The sequence below is a fragment of the Geotrypetes seraphini genome, chromosome 9, assembly GCF_902459505.1.
Source record: "Geotrypetes seraphini chromosome 9, aGeoSer1.1, whole genome shotgun sequence".
Lineage (NCBI taxonomy): Eukaryota > Metazoa > Chordata > Amphibia > Gymnophiona > Dermophiidae > Geotrypetes > Geotrypetes seraphini.
Window position 1 is genome coordinate 176,541,051 of NC_047092.1, and position 20,645 is coordinate 176,561,695.

Here is a 20,645-nt window from a genome sequence, read left to right on the forward strand (position 1 = left end):
GATCAACCTTTGATGATATCAGTCTAGCTAGCCTACTTTTAATATTTTTGGAGCTCAGGGTCCATTCCCCTAGTTGCTTGCTTGCATCTCTAATTTATCAGGAGTTTGAGGGCAAACTGTTTGGCCCCGTATCCATCCATTTAGATTTCTCAGGAGCTGACTGCATTTCCTCCCCTCATTGTGGCACAAGGATTAGAAGGAGTAGAGGTTCATTCTGACTGGTCCGAATAGAAGCCCGAAGACCACAGATTGTGGATTTAATTGGTGGCAGCTCTCTTCTCCAGTATCCCAGCTGCAGTTCCGAACTGAAGCAGGCAGGCACCTCATTGAACAGTGAGTAAGGCTATGTAGCCTTTGGGGAAAATGGAGGAGGGTGGGGTCTGAATTTTGCAATTTGGGGAGTTTCTGGGGCTAGATATAAAGTCCCATCCCTCAGAATGCTTTAAAAAAATTTTTTTTGAGTTAGTTTGGCTTTCCCAGGCCGTTTTTTGTGCCAAAGTCATTGCCACAGTGGCCATCTTGGATTTCCCAATTTTTTAAATAAAGTTTTTTTACAAGACTACCTCAAAACCCCTCAATTTTGTTTACAATCAATAGGGATGGACTCCTTGGGTCTTTCTAATCCTATTTCATGCAAGGACTGTGCTGGATGGTTGGCTGAGGAGTGTCTGTTCTGCATGCTGCAGGGCATGCTAGAGGGGGATGGGAGCCATGTGCTCAGCTACCTCTGATCCCTCTAGGGCTGGGAATCTGCAGGTAGCTCGATTCCAGAGAAGAAATCCCTGCCAGAGCCCGCAGACATGTAATTGCTGTGGAGCCCAAGAAAAGACAGATTGAGTCCCTACAGTGGTCCTTTGGACTGTTAGGCCAGAGCTTTACTCTGGATTTTGGTGGCACATATAGCAGGAGTGGACAAAGTGCAAGCGGATTTCCTGAGTCGTCAGGCACCTGGATCCAGAGAGTGGTCTCTGTCTCAGGAGGCCTTTGACAATATTGTACAATGCTGGGGGCAACCGATGTTCAATCTCATGGCATCAGCCAGCAACAAGAAGGCCGCTTGGTTCTTCAGTGGAAGATACGAGCTTGAAAGCGACAGCCTGTACGCTGTGATCCAGCCCTGGTCTCCAGCAGAGCTTCTATATATGTTTTTGTCATGGCTGCTGATAGGAAGAGTTCTCTGAAGGATAAAGACCTACAAGAGGCGAATAATTCTGGTTGCTTTGGACTTGCTGAGGCAGCTGTTGTACGCAGAGAGAAGCAAGGAGAACAGGCTTTCATGTCATCTGACTCCTTTCGCAAGGTCCAATTGCTCTGGAGGATCCAGACTGCTTTGGCTCTTGAGCGTGAAGCCTTAGTGTGCAAAGACTATTTGGACTTGGTGATAACCACCTTGCTAAAATCTAAGAAGCAGTCCACATTGACAACCTATATGAAGGCTTGGAAGTGTTTCCACAGCTAGTGCAGTCAGAGATGCATAGATCTGAATAAGGCTCCAATTGCCATGGTCTTAGCCTTTCTTCAAGAGGGGCTCAATAAAGGCTTAGCAGTGGGTTCCCTCAAAGTACAGTTTGCGGGTCTTTACTGCTTTAGAGGGCAGACCAAGTAGCGAACTTTGGCTTCTTATTTAGATGTGTCCACATTTTTAAAGGGAGCATTACATGTTTGTGCCTCTTTGCACCAGCCCTTTCCATCCTGGAATCTTAGCTCATGCTCCGTATGAGCCCTTGGAGGAGGCCTCGCTTATGGACTTAACAGTCAAGACTGTTTTTAATGGCTGTAACTTTGGCCAGAAGGGTATCAGAATTGCAAGCGGTATCCTTCAGGGAGCCCTTCAAGAGTTTGGCGTCTTGCTTTGAATGGTACTTTAGTTTCCAGTTTTCACGTAAACCAAGAAGTATGTCTCCTGGCCTTTTTAACTTCCAGGGCAGAGAAGGAAGACAAGATCTTGTAATGCCTGGATGTCTGAATAGGAGTTTGTTATTTAGAGATGACTTAACTAGTATCACCTGTGAGATCACCTCTTTGTGCTCCTGAGTGCTGCACGACGGGCAGTTGGCATCAAAGGTGACCATTACAAGATCGATTTGACTGGCAATTTCTTTGGCCTATATCGGGAGTGGAAAACAATCTCCCATGGGAGTAAAGGCACACTCCACCAGAGGGGTGGTGTCGTCTTGGGCAGAGACTAGAAGAAATTTGTAGGGCAGCCACATGGTCTCGCCTCTACACTTTTGCCAGATATTACAGGTTGGATGTAGCAGCTATAAGGGATACAGAGTTTGTTTGGTTCTGCAATACTGGTAGCAGGCTCACCTGTCCCTCCCTAGGCACTAGGGACTGCTTTAATCCATCTCGTTGGTCAAAACTGATACTCCTGTTACACTAGAATGGAAGATTAGGTTCTTACCTTTGCTAAGCTTCATTCTTGTAAACAGGAATATCAGTCTTAATGGCCCTCCCTGTCAGTTCATCAGCCTGCCTTCTGCCTCAGACATGTCTGGAAGGTCATACGTCTTATTTACTTCCACTGTCTTTTATGGCGAGGGAGGAGAAGAATTTATTACAATAGTGTAAAATCTGCAAATTTAGTCTCTTTCAAATTGTTGATGCAGGTTGCACACAAGTTTCATTTCACTTTGTTGTGCATTGCAAAATGTTTTAATTAATGCTGTTTTTGTTGAGCAGAACAAACTTGTGTTTAGGAAATTAAATTATTTTGGAATTCAATTTGGACGCAGGTTAACCGTTTACTTGAAAATCATGTTGCTTTGTCAATGATACTATTCTGTTTGGCATGGCTATGAGGAAAAAAAAGTCAAATTTCATCTTATAATAACAAACTTCTATTAATAATGACAGGGGTGGCAATTCAGCACATTACGGCTAATTGGAAAAATTATACAAATCTTAATTATTCTTTTTGGTGGAATTCACTTTGTCACATTTTTAAAATGGAAAGAGCAATTGCTGTACAGAAAGGTAATTATAACAATTTTTTAAAGATCTGGGGGCCATTAGAGAATTATTGTAATAAATGAACATCGTTTTCCTTTTTGATGGATACATGTATTTTATTGGGGGAAGGGGGGGAAATTGGATGATTAATATTTTTATTTAATGATTGGATTTCTGTATGTATTATGAAAATTTTCATTGAAGAATTGTTGGGTGGGGGAAAGGGTTATAATTTCTACTTTAATGGATTATATGTATAAGAATGTCAACTGATGTATATTTTATTAGTAATGTAATGTTTTAATGTTAATCACTTGTTTGTCAGTTTTAAAATGAATAAAGAATTAAAAAAAAAAGAACAAACTTGTGTTATCTCAGGGAGAATCACCGCATCCTCTCTCTCTCTTTTCATACCCACTCACTGCTTTGATACATACTGAGAAAATCTAGCACAGCCCAGAGTAAGAGGAGGAGGAGTTGAAGAATATGTAAATTAGGCTTTGTACCGACTTCACAGTAAAGCTGGGTAAATATCCATTGGTCAAGACTGATATTCCTGTTTACAAGAAAGATTAGTAAAGATAAGAACCTAATCTTCCATTAGTTACCTGTGGTGGGTGTTCTGTGTGACGGCAAGAGTCAAATCCTCTTAACTCCTTTTGAAGTTCTCTTTAAGAATGGAGGATGCCTCATGTGACTCAGCTCTGGAAGCAAAGCATGTGCAGCAAGTTGCAAAATGTATCTATAGTTTTCTAAAATGTAGACTTTTTTGTTTTCGCTGGTGTCCATCAAATAATGGTATCTATTTTGTGAGAACTTGAATTTTGCTATCCAGGGAGAACACCTACTACAGGTTAACCCTTTCAGGACCAAGGGACATATTTGTCCCATAACTTTAAAATCCTATAAATTTTGATTGGGATAGTCTACAGTTCTAAATTTGATATGTACGGATTCCATATGATACTACCTTTATGTAAACAAACTGGTTCCGACATTCATTCATTAGCGTCGTTGCTAGATTGACGAGAAGATTCACTTGCCACACTGTCCATAAGCCAGAAGTGTGATTTTTTTAAATAAAAATAATGATATTTCACAAAAAAAATCAATTTTTTGGCATCTGCAAGCCCTTTTTACCATAAAAATGTCGTCAAAACCACAAAAATTGGCCTACGATCCTTATGGTCCTGAAAGGGTTAATTTGGTTTTATGTGCATCTGTAACTTGGTCTCAAAAATAACTAGCTAAGTTTTAAATGGCTTTTATCTTAGTGTGTTCAAGATTAAGCAACAAATTGAAACGTTTTCTTAATGGTATAAATGGTCAGGAGATAAGGGCTTTTTTTTGTGAGTAAGCATTGAAATAGCTGGTTGATATTTTTTGTTGACTTAATAACAGGTTGTTATCTGAAATCATCATGATAGTTTTTGTGTTACAATAACTTGCTAAGAAATAACACATTAAAAAAACCAAGTAAAGACAGAGTTCTGTTGGCTGACTTTAATCTATAAATAGAGATGAAAAGATTTTGTAGTAATTTGACTTTCTTTCTCTAGTTTTATGTCATCGAGTATGCAGCTTGTGATGCTACTTACAATGAAATCGTCACGTTTGAACGACTTCGACCTGTGAATCAAAATAAAACTGTAACAAAGAATTCCTTTTTTAAATGCACAGTGGATGTTCCAGAAGATTTGAGAGAAGCGTGAGTTATTTCAAGTATAATTTTTGCTAGAACAGTGTTAATGTTCCTTTATTGTACTATACATACTTTTCTCCTTGTTGTTTTTCTTTGGAAACTCATATTTGCTTAAAGAAAGAACTCTTATATATGTTAGGTGGGGTTATTTTATAATAGGATATCAAAGTCCCTAAAAAGTGCCTATTTTATGCATGTGTATTAAAAGCAATATAGGTACTTGCCTTTTTGAAGTAGGCGTTAGGACTGTCCTCAATAGCACACAAATTTACACCTGCTCAGAAGATATAAATATGTACATATTTTACAAAAATGGTCAGTCACCTTTGCTCCTTTTGTTCCTGTTCATCTCTACGGTATTTTCTTCTCCTTTTTTTGGTTTATATACGCAGGGCTTAATTTCTGGGGGAATGGCCTGCAATGGAGTTCCTCTACTTCTTTTCAGACTTCAGTGCCAGAGCAGTAGAGATGTTGTTTTTCTGGCAGTTTTCAGGGAAGGAAGAAGGTAGGATGGGAACCTGAAGCAGAACAGAGAACAGCCACACTTCCTACTTCATCCCCTCTTCTGCTGCTGTACTTGCCCCCGGCCCACCTCTGCCCCTGGCTTCAAAATTCTACTTCCTTTTTGTCTGCAAAGTAAACCCTGCTTTTTATGTATTTTACATCTTGTGAAAAATATACTCTCCTAAAGTAGTTAGAAAACTTAAAGCTTAACTGCTAGTTATCTTAATTTTCTAATCAATAATATGCTAAGAAACCAGGAGAGTGTACCCAAATTCCATATACAACCTCTCCATCCAATCATAGCATATTGAAAATAATTACGATCTTCCCGTTACATTAACGGGTGCTAGAATAGATCTGTCTGTATTTCTTTATCTCTCTCTCCTTGGCCGCAGTCTGTATCCTTCTGTCTCCCACCCCCTCCGAGCAAAGCTGTCTGCCCCCAGGACACACCTCCCCCCCAAAGCAGCCCCCTTTCCCTCTCCCTAACTGTCTCTCCATGGTCCTCTTCTGTCGTTCCCCCAGAGCAAAGCTGTCTGTCCCCAGCACACCTCCCCATAAAGCAGCCCCCTTTCCCTCTCCCTATCTCTCCATGGCCCCTTCTGTCTCCCCCCAGCACACCCCTCCTCCCAAAGCAGCCCCCTTTTCCTCTCCCTATCTCTCCATGGCCCCTTCTGTCTCCCCCCAGCACACCCCTCCCCCCCCAAAGCAGCCCCCTTTCCCTCTCCCTGTCTCTCCATGGCCCCTTCTGTCTTCCCCCCCAGAGCAAAGCTGTCTGTCCCCAGCACACCTCCCCACAAAGCAGCCCCCTTTCCCTCTCCTTGTCTCTCCATGGCCCCTTCTGTCTTCTCCCTGCCCCCCCGAGCACAGCTGTATGTCCCAAGTACACCCCTCTCCTCCAAAGCAGCACCATTTCCCTCTTCCTGTCTCTCCATGGCCCCTTCTGTCTTCCCCCTCCCCCCCTCCGAGCACACCTGTCCGTCCCAAGCACACCCCTCCCCCCAAAGCAGCCCCCTTTCCCTTTCCCCCTGGCCCCCCCTGTATTGGCCCCATTCTTACCCTCCCTCCATCCTGGCATCTTCTGGCCTGCTCCTCTTCAAACCAGCCTGTGATCGTGGTGGACAGCTTTAGCAAACCTAGCAGGCCGCTCTCCAACTCGGTAGCATGTTCCCTCTGATGCGATCCCATGCGTCAGAGGGAGCGTGCTACTGAGGTTGGAGAGCGGCCTGCGAGGTTCTTTAAAGCCGGCCCCGATCGCAGGCTGCTCTGAAGAAGAGGATCAGCGGCGGTGGAGAGTGAGGGCGGGAGGTGACACGCGAGGACACAGGCAGAGAGAGAGGGCAGGCGGCGAGTGAGAGGCTGCGGTGAGTGAGGGCGGACGGTGACGCGCCGAGGACAGGTTCTCCTGCTTCATGGCGGTGTGCGGGGCTGCAGGAAGACGTGTGAATGTGCGGCAGCGGCATCCCCGACTCCTTCTTCTGCACGGAGGTGGAGAGTGGCTTGCGAGGTTCGCTACAGCGGCTGGCGAACCTCAGCAGGCCGCTTTGAAGAGGAGCGGGAGGGAGGAGAGTCGCTGGTGTCTTCTGCACAGTCACACGCAGGTGCCGTGAGGACTGGCACAGAAGCACACCTCATGCCACCAGGAATCACGATTTTTGAAAAGCGCATGTGCGCTTAGCCTTTTATTATTATTGATGTACTGTATGTTTTCAGACTCCTGATACAGGTAACATGCTGAAACTTGTCCAAGTTGGGTCTGTTCTCAGTAAACATTGATGGTGACAGCTTTGGCAACTCTTATTTCCTTTGACCACCTTTGCTATTTTTGTTCTCATGTACTTTATGACAAAGACTACTAACCATACTTGTAGCCGTCACCTGCAATAACTCCATCCTGTTTGGAACTTTTTGAAGTTGCGGTCTGCAGAATGAAACATCGCAAATTTTAGATGGGATCATGATGCAGGTTTGGACTCGCTGGCAATTATGAAAAGGGTCTGTAAAACAAACTGCCATCCCCAGCATACAATAACATTGATAAGACATATGTCAAACCATCAGGAATGTCCCAAGAGGAATAAACCAAAACTAAATGAAAGAGGCAAAATGTCCAGTCTCCAAAGTCCATCCAAAGGAACACTCTTAAGGAGCTCCGTTGCATCAAAGAGCCATGCCCTTCTTCATGCATGATGCCTCCAGTGTTGTTTCCCTGCAGTAAATGCCTTTGTACCCCAATGATGTCTCAGGTGGGGAGCGAGCCTAGTAACAGAGAAACATAGGCCATTTGGTCTTTTATCTTCATTTTTCTGCCTAACCATGTCATCTACTGTCGCTTTGTCTGCCTTAGAGAAACAACATACTTGTCCCAAGCTTTCTGGATTTCATAGAAATATAGAAACAAGATGGCAGATAAAGGTCAAATGGCCTATTCAGTCTGCCCTTCCACAGCATGCATTATCTCCTGTCTCTACAAGATCCCACATCTGCCCCAAGCTTTCTTAAATTCAATCACAATTTTTGTTTCTACCATTTCTACAGGGAGACTATTCTACCATCCCTTCTGTAAAAAAAAAAAAAAAAAAGTATTTCCTTAGATTACTCCCGAGCCTATCACCTCTTAACTTCATCCTATGCCCTCTCATGCTGGAGTTTTCCTTCATTTCAAAAAGGCTCACCTTCTGCACATTAATGCCACAGAGATATTTAAATGTCTCTATCATATCCCTTCTCTCCCGCCTTTCTTCCAAAGTATACATATTGAGGTCTCTAAGTTTGTCCCTATACACTTCATGACAAAGACTACTAACCAATTCAGATACTTTTTGTCTCCTTTACGGGGAGGCAGTTTCTCGCATTCACCACCCTTTCCGGAAGCTGGAGTTGGAACAAGAAGAGCAGAGTCCAGATGTTAGCATCTAGGATGGCCCTGACAGGTAGAAATAGACTCACACAAGACTAAGGACACAATAGACAGGCTCACACAAGATTACTTTTGGTCCTAAAAAGTAAAGTAACTGCTGAAAACAACCACCTAGAATTATAGATATGAGAATTAATTTTACATGAAAAGTGGCATTTAGCAGATTGTAGTTGTCCCAAGTAACAATTTGCTGCTTGCTTCTAAAACTATTCATATTAATCTGTGATAGAAAAGGAGACCAGATGTGGAAATCCTTCAGAATTCACTGTAGATGCATCCATAAGAACAGCACATGCATATACCTTGTTTATAGAGTCTCCTTGGAAATGTTATTTACAGTTACTTAATAGAAAAAGATGTTTTGATGTAATACCTTGAAATACAAATTGCTTTCTTTCAGATGTTCGAGTGAAAGTGCACATAAAGAATTCAAGAAAGCGGTAGGAGCATGTCGTATTTTTTTCCATGCTGAATTGAACCAACTAGTTGTACTGGTGAGAAAAAATTGTTTTCAATGTCTTTTTTTTTGCATTTATTTTAAGCATTTTGTTACTTGGGAGCATTGGAAGAAAAGGTGATGCAAAAAATTATTGTAACTGATTTGGTGTATGTTTTGAATTTTTTGCATGTTTGTATTTATAAAATGTATATTACACTGTGGGCTATCCTAGTAGCTCAGACCCTGCAATTGAATTGATCAGTTTGGAAATCAGGATGGGAGAGGGGCTTTACTTAGGCAAGGCTTGTTCAAGAGCCAGTTGAGTGTGTGTGTTGCCTGAGAGCCATGAAGAGTCAGGTGTTCACTCATGGTTGACCAGGGATTATTTAGAGATGGTCTTCACAGCTCCAAGGAAGAGGAAATCCCAGTCATTGTACAATAGTAACAAGTGATTTGGGTATAGGACCTGGTTTGTAGAGTTGGTTTATTCATTAGGTTTAATATATTGCAATTTCTGCAACAATTGAAGCACACAGTGGTTTCCAGCAGTATAAGAGAACACCTTGCATCAGTTGTAGGAAACTGCTTGAACCAAATTTTTGAATCCCTCCATAACTTATTTTAAAGCATTGTACAAACAATCTGCTGGCATAATTGATTAAAAAAATCAACTAAATTCATTTTAGACTTAAATTTTAATCTTAAGTTCTCTTCCTGGAACTTCTGGACTAACACCTTAAAGCAAAGAGAATGAGAGGGAATCACTTGGAAGCTATTTCTCCTAATGTTTTTTTTCTCCATCTTAAATTTTGAGAGAAGTTCACTTATCCCAGGACAAGCAGGCAGCATATTCTTAACTGATGGGTGACGGCACCGAAGGAGCCCTGGTACGGACAATTTTAGAGTGATTGCACTCTAAAAACTTAGAAAGTTCTAGTCTGTCCGCAGAGCGCATGAGCAAGTGCCTTCTCGCCCAATGGAGGCCCGCAGTCCCCAGTTTCTTAGTTTCCGCGGAGCTAAGAAGACACATTCTTTTCAACGACCGTTGAAAATCTTTTTTCTCGCCTTCCCGCTCGCGCGTTTTTCATGGAAGTTTACTTCCTTTCTTATTTCTTTCTTCTTTAAAAACTTAAAAAAAATAAAAATAAAATAAAATAACAATTTTTCTTTCTTTTCTCGGTTGGCCCCGGCGGGGCCTGTTGACATCATCGAAGTCTTGGCCTTCGATTTTGCTACCGCCGTTTTTCCCTTCATGCCCCCTCAGTCGGGTTTTAAGAAGTGTCAGCAGTGTGCTCGCCCTATTTCCCTGACCGACCCTCACAATTGGTGCCTCCAGTGTTTGGGTCCGGACCATAGGGCTTCCTCGTGCACCCGTTGCGCTTCTCTCCAAAAACGCACCTTGAAGAATCGACAACTTCAACAGAAACTCCTCTTCGGTGCCGGGATGGAGGGTCCCTCGACATCAACCCCGACGTCAGTTCCTTCGACTAAATTGGTACCGACTCTTTCGACACCGCAAGAAGTTTCTTTGGTGTCGCATCCTCTAGGTAAGCCAGCTAAGAAGCCTTCCCCTACCCTGGTGTGCCCGCCTGTCGACTCCGCAGTGAGCCAAGTCCTGCAGACCGCGTGGCGTGTCTCATAAACGCTCCACTCCTATTGTGGTGAGTGCCTCGTCATCGGCCTCCTCATCTCCAGGGAGTCGAGTGGCACCACAGGTACCGAAGAAAAAGAAAGCGGTACTAGTGCCTTCCTTGGACGACCGCATCGCGGCTATCCTCCAAGTCCAACTTAAGGAGCAGTTACAACAACTCCTCCCTGCTCTTTTGCAACCAAACCTTCTAGTGCCTGTTCGGTCTGAGCCACCGGTGCCGATTGTTGCTCAGCCTATATTATCGGCGTCAACGTAATCGCCACCGGTACATTCCGCTTCCTCGGTGTCCATGCCAGTACTGTCGGCGGAACCGAAAGCTTGCACCGTACCGTTCAGTTGGTCTCCGAGCCGGTACCGCTTTCGGAGCACCCTTCACACCACGCTTCTCATACTTCCCCGGGCACCATATCGATGCAGTCAGGCAAGTTGGTGCGCAAATCCCTACATGGTGACACCTCCACTCCTGTTTCCCGAGGTCGACTACCACCGGTGCGCGACTCTGACCTGTGGAATGATTCGGAAGAACCTCTCGATACCAATGCTGAGGTTTCTTCTGATGAGGATGACCCCTCTGTTCAGGAATCTGGCAATAAGCCTGATCAGACTTCCTTTACAAAATTATTACGGGAGATGTCAGAGACACTATCTATTCCTTTGGAGTCAGACTCTAAAAAGTCCAAGGCATTCTTGATGCCCTGGATTTTGACCAGCTTCCAAAAGAATTTCGTAAATTGCCCCTCCATGACATACTGAGGGAGACTTTTTACAAAAACCTGGAGACTCCTTTAACCATTCCTGGAGCTCCCCGTAAGCTTGACACTCTTTATAAAGTTATTCCCATTCCAGGGCTTGACAAGCCTCAGCTCCTGCACGAGTACCTAAAGAATCTACCCTAAAGAAAGCTGCAGGTTCCAGTGTATACACCTCTGTCCCTCCTGGCAGAGAGGGTAAGACCATGGATCGATTTGGCAAGCGGTTGTATCAGAATGCTATGCTGGCCAATCATTCAGGTAACTATGCTTTTCACTTTTCTTTCTACCTGAAGCATTTACTCCAGCAGCTTTCTACTCTTCAACGATATTTACCTGAACGTAAAATCCCTTTATTTCAACAGTATACTTCCAATCTGTTACAACTTCGGAAGTTCCTGGTCCGTTCGATCTATGAAACTTTCGAGCTGACCTCCAGGGCTACTGCAATGGCTGTTGCCATGCGGCATTTAGCTTGGCTTAGGGTCTCAGAGCTAGATGCTAACCACCAAGACCGCCTCACTAGTGCTCCTTGCCTGGGTGATGAGTTGTTTGGAGAATCTCTCGATACCACCACTCAAAAATTATCCGCTCATGAGATCAGGTAGGATACTTTATTGAAAAACAAAAAGAAACCTCCACCTACTCGCCCTTTTCGACAGCAGTCTTCTTATCAGAGACGCTATTCTGCTCGTCCTCTCCAGCAGCCTCATTACCAACCTCGTAAGCCACATCAGCAGCAGCAGCAACAGGTTCGCCAACAGCAACAGCAGACAGTGAAACCTATTCTGCCTAAAACTGCTCAGCCCTTTTGATTACTTCTCCAGGACATAGCCAGTCTTCTCCCTTCATCCACTCTGCCTCAGCCTATCGAGGGACGTCTTCAGTTTTTTCTCAATCGTTGGCAACTCATCACTTCAGACCAGTGGGTTCTCTCCATCATTCGTCATGGTTACTCTCTCAATTTTCAGACTCTTCCACCCGACAGTCCTCCAAAAGAGTCTGCTTTGAACACATCTCAGTCCTCCCTACTGCTTCAGGAGGTACAATCCCTTCTTCTTCTGAACGCGATAGAGGGGGCAGGAATTTTACTCCCGGTATTTTTTGGTTTCCAAAAAAACCGGAGATCTCAGACCCATCTTAGATGTCAGGGACCTCAACAAGTGTTTAGTCAAGGAGAAATTCAGAATGCTCTCCCTTGCCACACTTTACCCTCTTCTCACTCAGGGCGACTGGCTATGCTCCCTAGATCTCAAAGAGGCCTACACTCATCCCTATCCATCTGACTTCCAGGCGGTATCTCAGATTTCAGATCCATCACCGTCATTATCAATACAAGGTGCTACCCTTTGGCCTAGCCTCGTCTCCCAGGGTATTCACAAAGTGTCTCATAGTGGTGGCTGCCTTTCTGAGATCTCACAGTCTCCAGGTTTTTCCTTACCTGGATGACTGGTTAATCAAGGCTCCTTCATCTCTGCAAGTGGTTCAAGCCATAAACCAGACCATCTCGTTCCTTCACATTCTGGGTTTCGAGATCAATTACCCGAAGTCGCATCTCATTCCCACTCAACGACTTCAATTCATTGGAGCAGTCCTGGACACCAGTCTCATGAGGGCATTTCCTCCCTCCGACCGTCTTCAGACCCTGCTCCACATCTGTCATCATGTGTTCCTTCAACACACCATTTCTGCCAGACAGCTGATGATTCTTTTGGGGCACATGGCCTCGACAGTTCATGTTACTCCCCTCGCCCGTCTCCATCTACATACCCCTCAGTGGACCCTGGCCACTCAATGGTCACAGGCGACGAATCCAATTTCATGACACATATCTGTGACATCGTCTCTTCGGCAGTTTCTGCATTGGTGGTTGAACTCCTCCAATCTTTCCAGAGGTCTTCTTTTCCATCTGCCTCCTCATCACATGATCATCACCACGGATGCTTCCCTGTACGCCTGGGGTGCACACATGGACCATCTCCGCACTCAGGGTCTTTGGACGGTCCAGGAGCATCAGCATCACATCAATTTCCTGGAACTCAGGGCGATGTTTATGCTCTCAAAGCGTTTCAGCATCTTCTCTGTCCCCAGGTTCTTCTTCTGTGCACAGACAATCAGGTGGCCATGTACTACATCAACAAGCAAGGAGGGACGGGCTCTCTTCTGTTGTGTCAGGAGGCTCAGAAGATTTGGTCTTGGGTGAAAGCTCGCAATCTGTTCCTAAAGGCTGTCTATATTCAAGGTGAGCAGAATTCATTAGCAGACAACCTCAGCAGAATTCTTCAGACTCACGAATGGACCCTCGATCCTGCCATTCTCCAGTCCATCTTTGCTCAGTGGGGCACTCCTCAGGTGGACCTCTTTGCGGCTCCTCACAACCATCAACTGCCCCAGTTTTGTTCCAGACTCTACTCCCCACATCGTCTGGCAGCAGATGCGTTTCTCCTCAATTGGATGGATTGGTTTCTTTATGCCTTTCCTCCTCTGCCTCTCATGTTACGACTCTATTCAAACTCCAGAGGGAGCAAGCCACCATGATTCTCATAGCTCCTCGGTGGCCCAGGCAACATTGGTTCTCCCTTCTTCTTCAACTCAGTTCCAGAGAGCCCATACTTCTACCAGTGTTTCCTACTCTGCTTACTCAGCATCAACAATCCCTTCTACATCCCACCCTGCAGTCTCTCCTCCTGACAGCTTGGTTTCTCTCGGGCTGAACTCGGCTCAAAACACTTCTTTCTCAGCTTGTTCGCCAGATTCTTGATGCCTCCAGGAAGCCCGCCACTTTCCAGTGTTATCAGCAGAAGTGGGCTCGGTTTTCTTCCTGGTGTCTGCTTCATCATCATAATCCAACTTCGTTAGCAGTAGAACTAGTTTTGGATTATCTACTCTTTGTCTGACTCTGGTCTCAAGTCTACCTCCATCAGAGTCCACCTCAGTGCAATTACTGCTTTTCATGAACCAGTTCACGGAAAACCTCTCACTGCTCATCCTTTGGTTTCCAGATTTATGCGAGGCCTTTTCAATGTGAAACCACCTCTTAAACCTCCTCCTGTTATCTGGGACCTTAATGTGGTCCTCTCTTCTCTTATGAAGCCTCCATTTGAACCATTGGCCAAAGCTCATCTCAAATTTCTCACTTGGAAAGTGGTCTTCCTTATAGCTCTCACCTCTGCCAGGAGGGTCGGTGAGTTACATGCACTAGTGGCTGACCCACCTTTTACTGTTTTTCACCATGACAAGGTGGTTCTTCATACTCATCCTAAGTTCCTACCTAAAGTGGTCTCTGACTTTCACCTTAATCAGTCCATTATTTTGCCTGTGTTCTTCCCTAAACCTCATTCTCATCCTGGCGCGTGCTTTGACTTACTATCTAGAGCGCACAAAACCTCACAGATCGTCTCCCCAGATTTTTCTCTCGTTAGATCCTAATAAGCTGGGTCGTCCTGTTTCTAAACAAACAATTTCCAACTGGCTTGCGGCCTGCATTTCGTTCTGTTACGCTCAGGCCAGACTTGCACTGGAAGGTTCTGTCACGGCCCATAAGGTTAGAGCTATGGCAGCATCTGTTGCTTTCCTCAGATCTACGCCTATTGAGGAAATCTGCAAGGCTGCTACTTGGTCCTCAGTCCATACCTTCACTTCTCATTACTGTCTGGATGCATTCTCCAGACGGGATGGACATTTCGGCCAATCTGTTTTACAAAATTTATTTTCCTAATGGCCAACCTTCCCTCCATCCCTTTTTTGTTAGCTTGGAGGTCACCCATCAGTTAAGAATATGCTGCCTGCTTGTCCTGGGATAAAGCACAGTTACTAACAGGTGTTATCCAGGGACAGCAGGCAGATATTCTTACGACCCTCCCACCTCCCCGGGTTGGCTTCTTAGCTGGCTTATCTTAACTGGGGACCGCGCGCCTCCGTCGGGCAGGAAGGCACTCGCGCATGCGCGGTGCGGACAGACTAGAACTTTCTAAGTTCTTAATAAAATTGTCCGTACGGGGGCTCTGTAGGTGCCGTCACCCATCAGTTAAGAATATCTGCCTGCTGTCCCTGGTAAGTAACTGTTACGGTAAGTAACTGTGCTTTATGGGAGGCTTATAAATGGCTAAAACTCCTCCTGAAACCAAGTACATAGGGCTTCAGACACATGTTTCTTATGGACTGTTAACATTTTGGAAGACTAATTTTGTATTTCAGAATTAGACTAGGTGACTAATACACAACATAATTTTTGCCCTGTCAAATGTACATCATCTTTACTGACCTTTGTTTTATGTAAAAATAATTTATTTATTTTGAGTGTAATATTTCTTTTTGTACAATACCTCTGTAGGCTGAATAGTAGGGTAATCAATCCCTTCCAGCCCTGAACTGTAGGGAACTCCATACCAAAGCCTGACCCCCCTCCTGTGGTCATCTCCTGTGACACTCCCCTGGAGCCTCAGTTTTGTTTCCTACAGCCTTGCTGTAAGGGCTCTTCTCTTCTGCTCATGTTTTATTTCTAAATTCTTAGTAAATTAATTTGATATTTGACGCGGGTCTTGCCCTGGTGCTGCGGATTCAATCTGCGGGGACATCCTTCGGCTAGAGATCACAGACTTTTTTATAACTAATTGTCTGCATCCGGGGGGGAGGGGGGTTACCTGCCGCTGCAGTAAGCCCCCTAGAAAGCCTGCAGGTCAGATCAGGGCTCCAGGATCATCAGGAGCTAACTCTCCCTGGGTTCGTCCACTTAGGGGTATGGCTGTATGATTCTGTGGAGGTATATCCAGGATTGGGACCGGACTGCGTACCTTCCCTGCTTGTACTGAGAGGCCTTAGTAGTCACTGACTGAGATGACTGGGAAGGTGAGGAGGTCAGAAGACCTGAAATCCAGTTTTCTCAGTTCCTGAGGTACTGATCTCCTTGCATGCTCTGTGTTAAGCTTGTCTGTCATTACTTTCTATGCAGCAAATGCCACTGTGAGTATCTGTGTGCTGGATTGGTGATTTTGGGGGTCATAAAAAGGGGATTTTCGGTGGTTTCCCTGCATGCCCTAGCTCCCCCCTCCCCAACCTGTAAAATTGCAATATCGCAGTTTTCCCAGGTTCCCTGTGTTTTTCCCGGGCCGTTTTAGAACAAAATTGGCACCCGCTGTGGCCATCTTGGATTTTCTTTAAAACTTTCAAAAGTATATTTTATCCCAGGACAAGCAGGCAGCATATTCTTGACTGATGGGTGACGGCACCGACGGAGCCCCGGTACGGACAATTTTAGAGTGATTGCACTCTAAGAACTTTAGAAAGTTCTAGCTAGGCCGCACCGCGCGTGCGCGAGTGCCTTCCCGCCCGACAGAGGCGCGCGGTCCCCAGTTTCTTAGTTTCCGCGGAGCTAAGAAGATGCGTGTTTCCAACGGCTGTTGGACTCTCTTTTTCGCCTTCCCGCTCGCGTAATTTTTTCTCGTGAATTTATTCACTTTTTCTTCTTTTGTTATTTTCTTAAAAAAAAAAAACCACAAAAACAAAAGTCTATTTTTTGACTTTTTTCAGTCGGCCCCAGCGGGGCCTGTTGGCACCTTTTGCTACTACCGTTTTTCCCTTCATGCCCCCTTCTCCGGGTTTTAATGTAATGTCAGCGGTGTGCACGCCCTATTTCTTTATCCGACCCGCACAAGTTTGGGTCCGGACCATAGGGCAGAAACGTGCACCCGCTGTGGTTCTCTTCAAAAGAGAACTTTGAAGAACCGCCAAATTCAACAGCAGATTCTTTTCGGTACCGCTATGGAAGTTCCGCTGGCGTCGACTCCAGCGACTTCCTCCAAATCGGCATCGGTGGTTTCGACACCGCAAGAGGTCTCTTCGGTGTCACACCCTTCAGGTAAGCCGGCTAAGAAGCCATCCCCTTCTGTTCTCGGCCTGCCAGTCGAACAAGCAGTGAGCCAAGTCCTGCAGACTGCGCGCCGGCCCCGCAAACGCTCCGCTCCCATAGAAGTCACTGCCTCTTCATCGGCATCGACTTCGCCTGAGCGTCGAGCGGCACCGCAGGTACCGAGCAAGAAAATAGCGGTACCGGTGCCATCGGGACCGTCTCTGGATGAGCGTATAGCATCCATCCTTCAGGTCCAGCTTAAGGAGCAATTACAACACCTGCTCCCGGCTCTGCTAACTCATCACCTGCCGGTGTCGGTATCCACTGAGCCTGCGGTACCGATAGTTGACCAGCCTATGTTATCGGCATCGACGTTATCGGCACCGCTTAAATCTGCCTCTTCTATTTCTATGCCTATCTTATCGGCGGAGCCAAAGTCTCTTCGACGTACGGCTCACTCGGCCTCTGATCCGGTACCGCTTACCGACGCCCGTCCCGTTTTACAGTCACCGGGTACGGTGTCGATGCGTTCAAGCAAATCGGTACGCAAAACCAGGCGTACCGAATCCTCTACCCCTTTGTCTGAGGGCCGTCTCCCATCGATACGGGACCCTGATTTATGGGATGACTCTGATGATCCCCTCGGTACCGAGGAGGATTTTTCATCGGATGAGGCTGACCCATCGGTGCAGGATCCTGCTAGTAAGCCAGAGCACTCTTCCTTCACCAAATTTCTTAGGGAAATGTCAGACACCCTTTCTCTTCCCTTGGAATCTGATTCTAAGAAGTCAAAATCATTCTTGGAGGCTTTGGACTTTGAACAACCTCCCAAAGAATTTTTAAAGTTACCCCTTCATGATATATTAAGGGAAACTTTTTATAAAAATTTGGAAACTCCTCTCACAATTCCAGGAGCTCCAAGGAAGTTAGAATCACTTTATAAAGTTATTCCTATCCCAGGGTTTGACAAACCTCAGCTTCCACATGAATCTTTGCTGGTGGAGTCAACCCTCAAAAAATCTGCAGGCTCTAGTGTATATGCCTCTGTCCCTCCTGGCAGAGAAGGCAAGGCCATGGATAAATTTGGTAAACGACTTTACCAAAATACTTTGTTGGCCAACCGTTCAGGTAACTATGCGTTTCACTTTTCCTTTTACCTGAAACATCTTACCCAGCAGATGGCCACTTTTCAGAAATATATTCCTGACCGCAAGCTTTCTGCTTTTCAACAATGCACTGCCAGTCTCTTGCAACTCAGGAAGTTTATGGTCCGTTCCATCTGTGACACTTTTGAACTGACCTCTCGAGCTACTGCTATGGCTGTAGCGATGAGACGATTGGCGTGGCTTCGCGTCTCAGACCTTGATGTGAACCACCAGGACCGCCTTGCCAATGCTCCCTGCCTGGGTGATGAGCTGTTTGGTGAATCTCTGGATACCACCACTCAGAAGCTTTCTGCTCATGAGACGAGGTGGGATACTTTATTGAAAAACAAAAAGAAACCTCCTCCTCCTCGTCCTTTCAGGCAGCAGATGTCCTATCAGAGGCGTTTTTCTGCTCGGCCGATTCAGCCTCATCCTCCTCAGCCTCGGAGGCAAAGGCAGCAACAACAACAGGCTCGTCAACAACAGCCGCCTGCCATGAAGCCTGTTGCTCAGCCTAAACCGACTCAGTCCTTTTGACTCGCTTCTCCAGGGCATTGCCAGTCTTCCTCCCTCATGTCCTCTTCCGCAACCTATAGGAGGTCGACTAAACATCTTTCTAACTCGATGGGAAGTGATCACCACCGACCAGTGGGTGCTCTCTATCATAGCCCACGGCTACTCCCTCAATTTTCAGACTCCTCCGCCGTTAGGCCTGCCAAAAGAGTCTGCTTCCAACAAGTCTCAGTCCCTCCTTCTAGCTCAAGAGGTTCAATCCCTCCTTCTTCTCAATGCCATCGAAGAAGTTCCTCAAGATCAGAGAGGTCAGGGATTTTACTCCCGGTACTTTCTAGTTCCCAAAAAGACCGGAGACCTCAGACCTATATTAGATCTCAGAGATCTCAACAAATGCTTGGTCAAGGAGAAGTTCAAAATGCTCTCTCTTGCCACCCTCTACCCTCTCATCTCTCAGGGCGACTGGCTATGCTCCCTCGATCTGAAAGAGGCTTACACACATATTCCTATCCATCTGGCGTCCAGGCAATATCTACGCTTTCTCATCAATCAAAACCATTATCAGTACAAGGTGCTACCCTTCGGTCTGGCCTCCTCTCCCAGGGTATTCACCAAGTGCCTGATTGTAGTAGCGGCCTATCTCCGCTCTCACAATTTTCAGGTTTTCCCTTACTTGGACGACTGGTTGATCAATGCTCATTCTCCTCAGGCGGTTCTGCTGGCCACCAACCAGACCATTCACTTCCTTCAACTGTTGGGTTTTGAAATCAATCTACCCAAGTCGCACCTCATTCCAACCCAGCGACTTCAATTCATTGGAGCCATTCTGGACACTGTTCTAATGTGGGCATTTCTTCCATCCAACCGCCTTCAGACCATCCTTCATCTCTGTCAACAGGTGTTTCAACAGATTACCATTTCTGCGAATCACATGATGGTGCTATTGGGGCACATGGCTTCGACAGTACATGTCACCCCCTTCGCACGTCTCCACCTGCGTACTCCTCAATGGACCTTAGCGAACCAATGGTCCCAGGCGATGGATCCTTGTTCACAACACATATCTGTGACCTCGTCTCTTCGACAGTCACTTCTTTGGTGGTTGACATCTTCAAATCTATCCAGAGGTCTGCTGTTCCATCTACCTCCGCATCAACTAGTCATCACCACAGATTCCTCCCCCTACGCCTGGGGAGCTCACTTGAACGAGTTCCGAACTCAGGGGTTTTGGACTGCCCAGGAAAAGAAACACCACATCAATTTCCTGGAACTCCGAGCGATGTTTTATGCCCTCAAGGCGTTTCAACATCTTCTCTTTCCTCAAGTACTACTCATTTGCACAGACAATCAAGTTGCAATGTACTACATCAACAAACAGGGAGGAACGGGCTCTCGCCTGTTGTGTCAGGAAGCCCAACGGATTTGGTCTTGGGTGACAGCTCGTCACTTATTCCTGAAGGCTGTCTACATTCAAGGGGAACAGAATTCCTTAGCTGACAATCTCAGCAGAATTCTCCAACCTCACGAATGGACTCTCGATCCCTCGACTCTTCAGTCCATTTTCGCTCAATGGGGCACTCCTCAAGTGGACCTTTTTGCAGCTCCCCACAACCATCAGCTGCCCCTGTTTTGCTCCAGACTCTACTCTCCTCACTGTCTGGCGCCCGATGCATTTCTCCTGGATTGGACCAGTCTCTTCCTATATGCATTTCCCCCTCTACCGCTCATGCTGCGGACATTGTTCAAGCTCAAGAGGGAACGAGCCACCATGATTCTCATCGCTCCACGGTGGCCCAGGCAACATTGGTTCTCCCTTCTACTTCAACTCAGTTCCAGGGAACCCATACCTCTTCCACTGTTTCCTTCTCTGCTTACTCAGCATCAACAGTCCCTTCTGCATCCCAACCTGCAGTCTCTGCACCTGACAGCTTGGTTTCTCTCGGGCTGACTTCGGCTCATTCTCTCCTTTCTCAGCCTGTCCGTTCTATCATTGATGCTTCCAGGAAACCGGCCACTCTTCAGTGTTATCAACAGAAGTGGTCTCGGTTTTCTTCCTGGTGCCTCTTACATCACCATAATCCCATGTCTCTAGCAGTGGGACTGGTGTTGGATTATCTTCTTTCCTTGTCTGACTCTGGCCTTAAATCTACTTCTATCAGAGTTCATCTTAGTGCCATTGCTGCTTTTCATGAGCCGGTTCATGGAAAACCCCTCTCGGC

The 20,645-nt window shown here is 45.9% G+C and overlaps 1 protein-coding gene across 5 annotated transcripts in view; it reads left to right on the top strand.

Moving 5' to 3' along the window:
* Positions 1–20,645, top strand: part of FXR1 (FMR1 autosomal homolog 1) — a 138,280-nt gene that overhangs the window by 29,062 nt on the left and 88,573 nt on the right. For 4 of the 5 annotated variants that reach the window (XM_033959389.1, XM_033959390.1, XM_033959387.1 and 1 more), the window contains exons 5-6: positions 4,515–4,663; positions 8,482–8,575. In XM_033959389.1, coding sequence (XP_033815280.1) covers positions 4,515–4,663; positions 8,482–8,575 — 243 coding nt within the window. The remainder of the gene's footprint in view (positions 1–4,514; positions 4,664–8,481; positions 8,576–20,645) is intronic. The other variant, XM_033959391.1, reaches the window with a different exon arrangement.